The 13,382-nt window shown below is 56.5% G+C and overlaps 2 protein-coding genes across 3 annotated transcripts in view; one reads left to right on the top strand and one right to left on the bottom strand.

Annotated features, from left to right (window-relative positions):
- Nucleotides 1-8,769, top strand: part of PMM1 (phosphomannomutase 1) — a 28,055-nt gene extending 19,286 nt beyond the window's left edge. Inside the window, exon 10 of one of the 2 annotated variants that reach the window (XM_049693931.1) lies at nucleotides 8,463-8,769. In XM_049693931.1, the coding sequence (XP_049549888.1) occupies nucleotides 8,463-8,564 (102 nt within the window). In that variant the 3' untranslated portion in view covers nucleotides 8,565-8,769. Of the gene's footprint in view, nucleotides 1-8,453 lie in introns of both variants that reach the window. The other variant, XM_049693930.1, reaches the window with a different exon arrangement.
- On the bottom strand, nucleotides 162-13,382 carry CSDC2 (cold shock domain containing C2). Its single transcript, XM_004279533.4, has 4 exons — nucleotides 13,227-13,382; nucleotides 3,899-4,197; nucleotides 2,742-2,864; nucleotides 162-2,155 (listed from the first exon to the last, which is right to left on the bottom strand). The coding sequence occupies exons 2-4, from the start codon at nucleotides 4,072-4,074 to the stop codon at nucleotides 1,993-1,995; spliced, it is 462 nt and encodes a 153-aa protein (XP_004279581.1). The 5' UTR covers nucleotides 4,075-4,197; nucleotides 13,227-13,382; the 3' UTR covers nucleotides 162-1,992.

Below are 13,382 nucleotides of genomic sequence, written 5' to 3'. Positions count from 1 at the left end.
ACAGGCACAGATGGCAGGGACTTGCCCCAGGTCACACAGGGAATCTGATGCAGTCGAGGAGGGTGGGCCATTGAAGCCCCAAACAAGGGCTGTTTGAGGTGTCCTCCCCCAGCCCCTTCCCCTGGGACCCAGACAGAAAGGCAGCTGTGGGTCAGGCTGAGTCACAGTTGAGGGTTTATTGCCAGTGTGAGGAAGGATGGGGGAGTCCAGGTGGCTGGGGGTCTCAGGAGGTCGGACTGGACGCTGTGGGGCGGCCCCAGGGCTGACGTTACCACAGCCTGCTTCCTGGTTGGTGCCTAAAGTGGGGGCCTACTCCTGGTGTGTGTGCGGGGAGGGTGTCTTGGGGGTTCCCAAGAGTTAACCTTCCGCCAAGGAATCCAGGGAGCCTTGTTCCTCAGGGGAAAGGCCTCAGGCCTTGCTAGAGTAGCCCCAGCTCAGCGTGGGGGCCAGGCTGGGCCATTCTGAGTTTTAGGGGGCTGGCCAGTGCATCTTAGCAGCTCTGGTCTTCCAGCCTCTGTGCTGGGGACAGGGGTGAGATACACATACCTCAGCTGGTGTCTCCCCTGGGGCCTTGGGGCGCCTACAGGGCTGGGGATCCTCCTAGACAGTCACTGACCCCCACATCCTTGGCATCTGTTTCACTCAGACTGGGTTTCATAAGGATCACTCCCTGGCAGGTCCTCCCTTGAACCCCATTTCTTCCCCCATCAGGTGATGTGTTCTCTGGAGGGGAGTGTGGTGGGAAGGTGGGGGGATGGAGGTAGACCCCCTCCTTCCTGACCTCCCAGGCCAGGCCAACCCCCTGCCCAGGAGTGAATGCACGCAAACACATCCTGGCCCAAAAGGAAGAGGGATACCCCACACCTTAAGGGATGGACAAGACAGGCCACACCTCAGCCACTGGCCTGTTGGTGGCCAGTGGGAGCCACTATCCCATGGCTTTGGGAAGAGGGTCCAGCAAGGGGGGCTGCAGGGCTGGTGGTCTCCCAGGCTGAGAGCTGTCCTTGTGGCTGGCTCGCCTGAGGGCATGTGTGTTCCTCCATCGCTGGGTCCTCAGCGGCCATGATGGCTGGGCACGGGCAGAGCATCAGTGGGGCTTCTGAGCCAGGGCAAAGGGGATGGCTGCCTCCAAGCGGGGGGAGCCGTGCTCCCACCCCTCTGCAGACCTTTGCCTCCCCGGGGTGGAGTCAAGGCAGCAAGGCTCAGCAAGGCCCAGGGAAGTGGACACAGCCTCAGTTTGGGGTTGCCAAAGCCACTGCCAGGCTGAGGAGGCGCTGGCCAGCGAAACCGGAGCCCCCAGAACTGCCTTCTGCCCCCAGGCCCCTCTTTCCTGCCTCAAGTGTGCTGAGAGCGAGCAGGAAGGAGGGAAGGCTGGGCCTTGGCCATGGGGGGCGCGAGGGGGTGGCCTTTCTGCCCCGGGTTTCACCCTCTTCCCCGGCAAGAGGCCGGGAGGCTCCCCCAAAGCACTCAGTGGCCTGGCTTCTCAGAGGAGGGGTCCAGGTCACAGTGGGAGACCCCAGCCCGGGGGGAGGGGGCTGTGCGTGAGTAGCACAAGCAGAGTCTGGCCCCCGGGGCCAGGCCTGGAGCAGAGGCAAGGGGAGCAAGCTTGTACGGGGCGGGGGGGCAGGGCCCACTGCTGCCCCGACTCCCAGCCCAGGCCTGACGCAGGCCCTCAGAGGCTCAGTGGACACGCACATGGGTGTTAGGAGGGCAAGAGGGTCCTGTGCGTGTGTGGCAGGGAGGGGAGGAAGGAGAGAGAGTGGAAAGCAGGGAAGGCAGGTCTGGTGGCCTTGCCCTCGCTCCAGCTCACACGACAGTCACGGGGTAGGTGGAGGCACACACTCATGCCCACAAGCACAGACAGACACACGTGCACGCCGAGGCCGCCCCGGGGACTGGCTCAGCCAGTGCCGTGGGGCGTGGAGCTGGCTGCTGCCCATCTACCCTGTGTGGCTCCCCCCACGCCTGGCGGCTGGCACAGGGGCCAGCAGCCTAGGAGCCCACGACCTGGCCGGACCACGTCTCGTGGGGAGTGTGTGGAGCCAGCTGGGTGAGCACCACCTCCACGGCTTGGAACTTCTGGTTCTTGGGCGGGATAGGGCACATCTTGTAGGTCACCTCGTCGCCTTCCACTGGCACGTACTCCCCCTCGATGCTGGTGGGGGGGAGGGGGTGTCAGCCCAGGAGCAGGCCCCCTCCCTGGATGCCCCCTGTGGTCTGGCCTGAGGGCATCCTAGCCCTGGGCCTAGTTAGGCCAGGGAGCCTGAGCCAGCCACCCTTCTCGGAGCCTCAGTTCTCTAATCTGTAAAATGGGAATCATAAACAGCCCCTCGCTATGCTACAAAGTGAGATGCAAAAGGGCTCAGGGAGGTTCCCAAGGCTTAGGGCTCAGTGACTCCACAGGTCACACCTGGCATTAGGGCTGGGGGCCAGGCCTAGACCACCTCCCACCTCCTAGCTTCCCTCCAGGCTGAAGGACCCAGCCCTCTCCGTCCCCGTGATGCGGGAACAGGATCCCAGGGCTCAGGCAGTGGTTCCCAGGGCTTCTGGGGTCTGAGTGCCCCCTCTCCATCTGGCCCCAGCCCTCCTCCACCCATGCCCCTGGAGGCCCTATGAGAGGAGAAATGTGCCAGGAACAGACTTCAGCCAGTGAGGGGAGAGGCCTAGGGAGCATTCTGGAGGCACTGCTAGGATACTGCAGCAGGGGCCCAGCCAACAACGGGGAAGGGGGAGAGACTCACTCAGACACATGCACGAAGATGTCCTCTGACCCGTTCTCCGGGGTGATGAAGCCGTGGCCCTGTGAGCGTGAGAACTGCTTACAGACACCCTTGAACACGGGGCCAGCCGAGGCACGGGCTGTCCTGAAGATAGGGTAGGGGTATTGGAACTGTGGGCTGGGGACCCCCTCCCTGGACCCCCACAGCTCTCCCGGGGCCCGTCTGCAGGGCCTGCCTCAGCGCTAGCGCTGTGGAGAACCCTCCCCAGGGCAGAAACCACCCATAGAGATTAGTTCAGTCCTCTCATCATCCCATTGGACAATAAGGAGACTGAGGCCCAGAGAGGGAAACTGGCTCTCCGAGGGTGCACAGCAAGTGGGTCTCCTGACTCCCAGCCAGTGCCCCTCTCACTGTACAAGACCCTCCCCTCCTGAGGTTACATGGATTCCTGTTGTAAGATTTCAAAGTGAAGAATGTACAACCTAGGCTTGAATAACTCCCAGAACGAGGAGCTCACTATCTCCTGAAGCAGCAGTATCCATCCTGTTCACTTATTTGTCATTCATCCATTCATTCATCATTTATTAAGCATCTGCTCTGTGCCTGGTCTTGGGTTGGACATGGGACAATCAGCGCTTGCCATCAAAAACCCCTCCTTTGACCAAACCAAGTCAGCCTCCCTGTGGCTCCCACAAAACCCTTCCCCAATTTGACTCCACCTCGTGACCCACCCCAAAGACCCAGGGCTGGTCTCTGTCCAGCCTGCCCGCCTCTCTCCAAAGGTCCACCCCATGCCTCTGCATTTGCCCAGGCTGTTTCATCCACCGGGAGCACCCAGCTTCCTTCTTCACCTGATAAATCTTCCAAACCCAGCTAGGACATCTTCCCTGATGCCCAACCCGGCCAGGTGTAGTGAATGGTGGACAAATTCCCTCTGGATTGTAAGCACCTTGCAGGCTGAGACTTTGCCTTATTCATCACTGGATCCCCTGGTCGGGAGCTCAGTACAGCTTTGTGGAATGAATGAACGCTAGCAGTTACTGGAAGGTCCTTACACAGCTCCCCTGTCCTCGGGTGAGGACAACAGGGGATGGAGGAGGCTGGGAGCTGGGCAGCCCCGACCAGAGCCCTGTCCTGGGGAAGGACCACCAGAGCCTGGGTGAGGGGCAGGTACTCACGCTGAATACGTCCTGGTCCGTTTGGTGGGCAGGGGACTGGGCAGGTCCCGAGATGAGACACAGCCTCGCTCCCAGACCCTGCTGCCCTCCCGGTGGAATGGGAAGATGGGCCAGACAGGGGACTTGGGGGAGTGGAGCGGGGGCACGACCGGGGGTGGCGTGGGCTCCGAAGTCATGGTGGAGCCAGTGGGAGAGCCTGGTGGGCTCCCAGGCGCAGGGGCCGGTGAAGGGCTTGGGCGTCCTTGTGGGCAGGGCCCGGCCTGGCCCTGCTCGGCGGACTCACCAGCCACAGGCTCCGTCTGGAAGGGGGAGACAGAGGTACAGGTGAGTGTGGTCCAGGGTGGGCAGCTTCTGGACACAAGTCTGGAGGGCTGGGCCTGCCTGCTACTTCTGACAGAGTGAGTTCAGGCCACTCACAGCCCCTGCCTGACTCAGTGTCCTCCCCAGAAAGACAAAATGGTCATACAACCTTGCTGTGGGCTGAATTGTGTTCCCCTAAAATTCACATGTTGAAATCCTAACCCCTCCAATGTGATAGTATTTGGAGATGGGGCATTTGGGAGGTAACTAGGTTTAGATGAGGTCAGGAGGGTGGGGCCCCCATGATGGGATTAGTGTCCTTAGAAGGACAGACACCCCCCCACCCAGACCTTGCCTCCTTTCTCCCTGCCTTATGAGGACACAGCCAGAAGGGGGTGGTCTACAAGTTAGGACAAGAGCTCTCCCCAGACAGAGCCAGACCATGCTAGCACACTGATCTCGGGCTTCTAGTCTCCAGAGCTGTAAGAAGTAAATGTCTTGTTCAAGCCCCCAGTCTGGGGTATTTTGCTAATGGTGATCCAAGCTGACTGAGACTAACCAAAAGTCCTTCCAGCTTGAAGTTCAATTCTTTAACTTGGGGCCCTAAGAGGTGGGATGGGTAAAGTGGCCAATGATCCGGGACACAGTGTGGCACAACTACTAGCAGTTTCAAATCCACAGACCTGGGTCTGAATCTCAGCTTTGTCACCTGTAACTTGGTGACCTCAAGCAAGCCACCCAACAGTTCCAACATGGCAGGTGGGAATGTGGGTGAATGTGGACCCAAAAGGTCTGGGTTTGAATCCTGGCTCCTCTACCTACCAGCTGTGCAGCCTTGGTCAACACTCATAACCTTTGACTTGGTTTCCTGCTCTGTAAAATGGGGATAATGTTGGTTCTTATTTCACAGAGAGGTTGCTGTGAGGATTAAATGACTTTCTGCATGCTTAGAACAGGGCCGGGGCATGGTGAGCTCTTAGGAATGTTGGAGATTCTTCCTTAGCCCCAGGTTCCCCCTCTCTAAAATGAGGTTGAGAATGCTTACCACGCAAGGCTGCTGAGGTTTTTGGGTTTTGGTCACACCACACAGCTTGTGGGATCTTAGTTCCCGGACCAGGGATTGAACCCAGGTCCACGGCAGTGAAAACCCGTGTCCTAATCACTGGACTACCAGGGAATTCCCCTGGTTGCTGAGGATTCAATGATTTAGTGTGTGTGACGGCATCTGGCATCTTGTAGGTACCCAATAAATTGCTACTATCAGTGCTAATCAATAGAAATTCCCCTGTCAACAGCTCAGTGCCTGGATGACCTTAAAAAAATTCATCCTATATTTTTCTCTGCAGAGGAAGAGAATGTAGTTCCCCCACCCATGCACTCACCCCCCCCTCCCCCTCCCCAGGGGCTGGAAAGTCTTGGGCTCAAAGAGACGCTAGCTGTTGACTGAGCCTGGGGCGGGCAGCCTGCCACAGTGGGGCCAGGCAGGACACCTGGACCAGGAGAGCTCCAGCTCCGCTGCGTGTTAGCCGTGGACTTGGGTAGCACTTCCACTGGCCTCAGCTTCCTCATCTGTATAATGGAGCTGATAAGCCCCGCCTCACTCCCTCACAGGCTATGGTGAGGCTTGGCTAAGGTGGGGGATACAAAGAAGTGCCCATTGTCCATGGTCATATAAGAGTGAGGGTGACGAGTTCCCCACCTCCTCACCCCCATTCCTTCACTCCCCCCCACTTCACCCAAAGGCCTTGGGGGCAGAGGTGAATCCCTGAACTAAGTCTCTTTCTGGCCTCCATCTCCACCCTGCCCTGCCCCCCAGGGAAGAGTTCAGGACTCCTTAGGACTCCAGAGCCCTGCATGGACTAGAAGAGCCAAGGGGTCACCCCATTCAACCCCCGTCATTGGAGCAGGTCTCCTGACCACTGTTCAAGATCACATAGCAAGTGGGACTTTTCTGGGTCAAGGTGATGAGCTGACTGTGCCATCCCTGGGGGTGGAGATGCAGCCTCCCTCCTCCCCAGCAAGCGCCCAACACATCCCTTCCAGCCAAAAGAACTGCCAGGGGTGGGGTGAGAATTGCCCCTCACAGCCCGTCACGCTGACGTGCAGTTTTTCTCTCTGAGCCCACTTGAGGAGGCAGGGATGGGCCAGGTTTAGCATTTTTATCCCTATTTTATTTAGTTATTTATATATTTATTGGCTGCGCCGCCCCGCGGCTTGTGGGATCTTAGTTCCCCAACCAGGGATCGAACCCGGTCCCTCGGCACTGAAAGCGTGGAGTCCTAACCACTGGACTGCCAGGAATTCCCATGTCCCCATTTTAGAGAGAAGAAAACTGAAGCAGTCACAGAAAAACTTGCACATGAATGTCCATGGCAGCGTTACTCATAACAGCCCCAAAGTGGAAACCACCCAAGGGTCCAACAACAGATAAATGGATAAACAAGATGTGGTTAACCATAAAGTAGAGTATTATTCAGCCATAAGAAGAAATGAAGTACTGATACATGTTACATTACAGCTGAACCTTGAAACCGTGAACCTTGAAATCATGATGCTATGTGGGAGAAGCCAGTCACAAAAGACCATGGATTACATGATTCCATGCATGTGAAACGTCCAGATTAAGCAGACCCATAGAGACAGGAAGTAGATTAGTGGTTCCAGGCTTTGGGGAGGGGGAAGGAGAATGAGTAGTGACTGCTAATGGGTACAGGGTTTCTTTTGGGGGTGATGAAAATGTCCTAAAATTGACTGCAGTGATGTTGCACAACTCTGTAAATATACTAAAAGCCATTGACTTGTCCGTCTTAAGCGGATGAATTATATGGTGTGGGAATGATATCTAATAAAGCTGTTACCAAAAAGGAAGACAGGCAACAAAGCTACCCAAGATGACACAGCCAGGAAAGCAGGAGATGACGGGCCCTGCATCACAGCCCTGGGTGCCTGCTTCCCTAACTGGGTGAGGGTGGCCAGGGGCAGGGAGAGGAGCTCGGCCTCCCTTTCTGCAGGAAGCAGGGCGGCGCAGCCTGCGCACTGCACAGTTTTCCCAGGCCTGGTATTGTGCTTGGCGGTGACAGCCTGTGCTGGGAGGTCATGGCGGGTGGAGGGGAGGGAAGGAGGTGGGGGAGGGGCAGAGGCAGCCCACAGTGGTTACCAGGGAGATGCAGCTGAGCTGGGCCCTGCTCTGGCCAGCCAGGCCTCCAGACCCAAGACTGAGTGAGCGTGCCTCCCAGGTCTCATGCAAAGCGGGCAGTGGGGAAGGGGAAAGAGGCACCGATTTTCCAGGGTTAGGGTTGAGGGCAGCCCCCCTCCTTCCCTTCCCCCAAATGGGCCAGGCAGCAGAGGGGGAGGAGAAGGGGATGGAGTAACAGCAGCAATTGACATTCATCCCCTGTAGCTCCCAGTCCACAGCCCCACCTACCCAGAGGGGCTCCCAGGGAGAAGGTGGGGAGTTGACCTTCGGGCAGGAGCTGGGGCTGGAGGGGCAGACGAATTAGGCCCCACAAGTGCCAAGAGCGCTGCTCTGAGATCTCCCCTCTCTCCTTCCTCTTATGGAAAATGGGGATTACAAGAATCCGTCCTCCGAGAGCTTCAGTGAGAATGACATGGGATGGAATGGGGGAAGCACTGGGTAGGTGCTGGGTGAGAGGGTGCTCCTTCCGGACAAGGTGGCTAAGTTGGGCGTGGAGGGGAGAGGGAGTGGGCAGAAGGAGAGACCCGCCAGCCAAAGCCGCCCCTTATGCTCATCTTCCCTGTTTCCCCAAGGACTCACCCACACACTAGGTCCCTGCGCTGCCCCTCATAGCTTCTCCTTTCATTTAGTTCCTGCAATAGTCCTTTAAGGCTGGTGCTATTATGACCCCATTTTGCAGATGAGGAAACTGAGGCTCAGAGAGGCTGTCACTCACTCAATGCCACACAGCAATTAATGTCTGAGCCAGGACTTGAACCAGGGGAATCCGACTCTGGAGCCTTGGAGTGGGAAGTCAGGAGTCCTGGGTTCAGCCCCTGCATTGCTACTGACTTGCTGTGTGATCTTGGACAGAGTCTTTCCCTCTCTGGTTCCTGCCAGAGCCCTGGACTTGAAGAAACTCTACAGCGCAGGGCAGCCTGGGAGACCAGGGAGAGCGGAACAAGGGGGTGCTGAGCAAGCCTCCAGTTCAGACACTTTCTCCAGAATATTGCCACAGAAGGGGGCAAGTGAAGACAGGGCTTTTATTGTCTGAATGCTATACACAGTCTTTACAAAAAGTCTTTACAGGACTTCCCTGGTGGCGCAGTGATTAAGAATCAGCCTGCCGACGCAGGGGACACAGGTTTGAGCCCTGGTCTGGGAAGATCCCACATGCCGCGGAGCAACTAAGCCTGTGGACTACAACTACTGAGCCTGCGCTCTAGAGCCTGCAAGCCACAACTACTGAGACTGCGTGCTGCAACTACTGAAGCCCATGCGCCTAGAGCCTGTGCTCTGCAACAAGAGAAGCCACCGCAATGAGAAGCCCGCGCACAGCAACGAAGACTCAACAGATCCAAAAATAAATAATAAAATATTTTTTCTTTAAAAAGTCTTTACAGAAATTATTTTCCATTTTTAAATTTCCCAGTTGCCCTCAAAGGTTGAAATCACAATTGTTTCCATTTTACAAATGAGGAAGCTGAAGCTCAGAGAGGATAAGTGACTTGCCCAAAGTCACACAGCAGGTAAGTGACAGAGGCCAGATTTGTCTGAAAGCAAATGGTGCTTTTCCTGCGAGGATAAATTCTGTTCCTGGTTCAGCCAAGACAAGGCTGAAGTTTTCCCAAAAGAACTTTCCCTGAGAAAGGGGAAATAAACTCCGAGAGCAGAGAAATAGATGTGTCTGTAGAACATGTGCTTCAACTCAAACAGAGCTAAGCCCTAGCTCCTGAGGAATTCGGTGTGCCCATCTGGGGGCGTCTCTGGCCTGGAATAATGCCCTTCAGAACTAGCAGTTGGAGGGCAAGAGGACAGCTCAGGACCCAGAGGGCCCAGGACTGAATCCTGGCTCTGCAGTGTCCTAGCTGAGTGACCCTCCCTCTTTGAGCCTCAGTTTCCCCATCTGTCCAATAGGGCAAATCGTAGCACCCTGTCCAGGTTATGAGAGGAGCTGGGAGCTGTGTCAATGGTCCACCTGTGAGTGTTTTGGTTCTGACCCTGCCAGCCAAGATCCTCTTCATTTCCCTGCAAGAAGATCAAACCCCAGCAATTCCACAGACAAAAGGGCCAGGGGATCTGAAAACAAAACATCAGGGCTGTTCGGAGATAACCCTAGGCAAGGTCGTGATACAGCTTCACAGGGCTGTGAACGGTGACTCAGCCCTGACAGCAGGTGGCCATCAACCTGGTGTTGGGGCTCCTCCAATTATCAGCTCCCCAAAAAAGAACTGGGCAGGAGATGGCCCTCAGAGTCCTCTGTTGACCAAGCGAATCCCTCTCCTGGGCAGATCAGGGAAAGCAAGGTGGCTCAACCACCCAGGGCTGTGTGACCTGGGGCAAGCACCTGCCCTTCTCTGGGCCTCAATTTTCTCCTCAGCTATATGAATCATCATTGGTCCAGATGACTCATGAGGGTCACTCCAACTCTCCTCTGAGGTTGTCAGAAACACACACGTCACTGAATATGATTGCCAGGCTCTGGGACAACAAACAGGAGAGGAGACAGCCCTGCCCTTAGAGGGCCCCATTCCACTGGGGGTAGCAGATAGACAAGTAGAACACAGGGTGGTTAGTCCTGATACGACTAGATCACAGCCACCGGGACTTCCCTGGTGGCACAGTGGTTAAGAATCCGCCTGCCAATGCAGGGGACATGGATTTGATCCCTGGTCTGGGAAGATCCCACATGCCGTGGAGCAACTGAGCCCGTGCTCCACAACTACTGAGCCTATGCTCCGGAGCCCATGAGCCACAGCTACTGAGCCCGCGTGCCACAACTACTGAAGCCCATGCTCCTAGAGCCCGTGCTCAGCAACAAGAGAAGCCACCGCAATGAGAAGCCCGTGCACCGCAACGAAGAGTAGACCCTGCTCGCCGCAACTAGAGAAAGCCCGCGCGCAGCAACGAAGACCCAACGCAGCCAAAAATAAATAAATAATTTATAAATTTATTTTATAAAAAAACAAAACAAAACAAAATTCAAGTAGTGAGTTTAAAAAAGAAAAAGATCACAGCCACCATCGATTGATTATTAACCGTGTACCAAGTGGTATGCCAAACCCTTTGCCCTGTTTCCTCATTTACTCCTCACAACACACCTACATGATAATTACTGTTATCAACCCTGTTCTTCAGAGGAGTAAACTGAGGCCCAGAGAGGTGAAGAGTTTTGCTGGGGTCACACAGCCTTCCACACCCTGGAGACGTTTTGGGGGGCGGTGCAGAAAGGCCTCCGGTGGGAGGCGCAGCAGGTCCCTGAAAGCGCCTGCCTCCCCTGGAGAGGGAAGAGAACAGGGCCTGGGGTTCTATTTCTGGCTTTGTGCTGACTCAGACTGTGACCTTGGGTGAGTCACTTGTCAACTACAGCAAGCTTAAAAGCAACTCCCTCAATAAAAACATCCCAGCCCGAGCCCCCATTGTGGAGGAACAGAGAGGGGGAGGAATGGGTATGGTGGCTTGGAAAGGGGAAGGGCAGGGAACACAGGGTGATGGTGGAAGGGCTTTCTGAACTTTGAGGTCTTGCCTGTGATGGGCCAGAGGAGGTGAGGAAACAGCCTCAGAACCACCAGAGAGAAGCTGGCACTTCCCCGGCCCCTCCCCCTCTCCCAGCCTCCCAGACACTCCTTAAAATACATCAGTGCCAAAGCTGCTCTAGCAGCTGGAGGTGACCTAATTAAACCTGGTTCTTTCCCTCTCCCACATCGTGTTTGTGTGTTTGTGTGTGTGTGTGTGTGTGTGTGTATTGCAGGGAGGTGGGGGTGCGCTGCCCCGGCCAATACTTGAGCTTAATTGAGACCCTTTAACTCTCCTCCTTGTTATGTCCCCAAGCTGCCCTGGGGGGCTGCTATGATTAAGCCCTTTGGGCTTCCTTGGTATTAGTGGGGGTAGGGATGCCAGGATGGACACCATGAGATCCATGCTCACATCCCAGCTCTGCTGGGCTGTGTGACCCTGGGCAAGTTGCTTTCCCATCCTGAGTCCCCCTAGAAAGAGGTACGGCCTGGTCAAAGTCACATTTAGACTGGCCGAGCTTGCATTCAAATCAACATAACCCCAAAGCCCATGAGCTTTCCAGCGTGCCATGCCACTCCTCCTGGTGACCATCATGCCACTGGCTTTGGGGCAGGGGAAGAGCTTCCCGCTCCCATTGCTTTTTGCCTCCCATCTTAATGCTCTGCATGGACAAAGGTCTGAATTGCCCCAAGACCTCTTCCCACCAGGCTCTGGGTCCTGGTTTTGCTGGTTGTTACCAATGGATGTGACCAGCTCAGCTAAGCCCTGAGCTCCCTCTGCTGGTGCCACTCTCAGGGACTTGCCTCTAGACCAGCCTGCAGGTGTCCCCTCCCCACCAGCCAGCTGTGTGGGACCCCCCAGTCCCCCCTAGGGAGGCCCCCTCCAAGGCCAGTGGACTTCTGTGAACATTGCCCATCCATCTCTCTCCAGGCCTGGGAGAAACCTCTGTGGCCAAGATTGTCCCCTGACCTCTCCCAGGCCCCTGTGAGCTGGTTCCTGCTTACACCTGTCTTTGTTTTTTGTTTTTGTTTTTGTTTTTGTTTTTGGAGGAGGGTCAGACAGATCCAGAGGGGTGGGGCAGATATGGGGAAATAGATGTTTTTGGAAAGGACTTAAAAGAAATGGTGGGGGGAGGTGGGGTAGGAGGCTGGGAGGAGGAAATATCCAGAATTTGGAGGACCCAGAGGCCTCTGGGATGGAGTCAGTTTTGGGGAACTGGCTCCCCATCCCCCAGGGGGCTGGAGACAGTCCCTTCCGAGGGAGACGTCTCCACAGGAGCATACCCAGGCGGGCATGATGCCAGGCTCTCAGAGAGGTTGCCCACCCTCCACCCGGGCACACTTCCTCTTCCCCTCCCCCAGCCCCAGCGGATGCAGCAGTTCACACTCTGTATTTATTATTGTTCTCGCTCCGCGTCTCCCTCCCCTCTGCCTGGGAAGAGTCTGCAGGCTGGCAGATTGGCAGGAACCTGCTGTCTCCCTTCTGGGTGCCAGCATCACCCCTTATCTCCGCCCGGACTCCTTGTGCCAGAGTCAAGCCACTGAGGAACTCGGCACTAAGCAAGCCTGCCCGAGTCCCTGAATCCCACGGCAGGGGACCCAGCAGCCCCTGGCTTATCACCCCTGCCCTCCAGGGGCTGCGTCCTGGCAAGGGTGGAGGTTACAGCCAGACCAGTGGGCAAGGGAGAGGAGTGGCCTTAGGAGAGGCAAGAGCTCCTGGTGGGGTTGGCTCTGAGGCAAAGGGGAATATAAGAACATGGAGCCACCTCCCCAAGCCAATTAACACCATTATCCCCCATCACATCAGGGAAGAAATAGTCAGGATGAGACAGCTGCTCCAGGTCCAACTGTCTGCCTGCCCCAGATGGTCCCTGCCGACCCCCAACCCAGATTCCAAGGGGAAAGACCTATTTTGCTCCCTGCTGCACTCTCTTTTCAGTGTCTGGTAGGAGACACAGTGATTTCTCCAGTCATTTCTCTCCCCCTGGTTCCCAGACAGGAGGCTGCGGCTTGGCAGGTGTCTGATGCTCTCTGCTTCTTGAGCCAGACACAAGTCCCAGACACACACACACACACACACACACACACCCTCTCACAGGGAGCCACACAGCCTCAGCTTCCCCTGGGGGCCAGGGAGAGGGAGCGCAGGCGGCGGGATGGCCCGGTGGGCTCATGTGCTCAGCCGCCTGCCCCTCTTCTGTAAACTGAACGGGGCTGAACCAGCCCCAGGGGAGGTGCCCACCTTCCCAGTGCCCCCAAATCACGCCTCCCTCCTTCGCCCCTGCCAGAGCCAGTTTCCAGTGTGCCCTCTGTGTGCCCGCACGGTCTGGCCCCTTACCTCTCCCTGGCAGCTGAGGTCCTGGCACTGCCTCCTGCAGCTGGCTTCAGACTCGGCCTCTCGCGCGCGCTTGGAGCTGATGAGCAGGGGATGGTCTGAAAGATGAGCTGTGTGTATGACTCTGTATGAGTGTGTGTGTGTGTGTGTGTGTGAGCA

Source organism: Orcinus orca, chromosome 11 (genome assembly GCF_937001465.1).
Source record: "Orcinus orca chromosome 11, mOrcOrc1.1, whole genome shotgun sequence".
Classification (NCBI taxonomy): domain Eukaryota; kingdom Metazoa; phylum Chordata; class Mammalia; order Artiodactyla; family Delphinidae; genus Orcinus; species Orcinus orca.
Note: the sequence above shows the minus strand (reverse complement) of the source record. Positions and strands in the feature narration are given on the sequence as shown.

Bases quoted from the DNA above. Each gene is read 5' to 3' on its own strand.
- CSDC2 (XM_004279533.4), bottom strand. From the start codon at position 4,074: ATGACTTCGGAGCCCACGCCACCCCCGGTCGTGCCCCCGCTCCACTCC. The intron at 2,865-3,898 runs GTGAGTACCTGC...CCCTATCTTCAG, and splicing joins CGGACCAGGACGTATTCAGC to GACAGCCCGTGCCTCGGCTG. The intron at 2,156-2,741 runs GTGAGTCTCTCC...CCCCCCCACCAG, and splicing joins ATCTTCGTGCATGTGTCTGA to CATCGAGGGGGAGTACGTGC.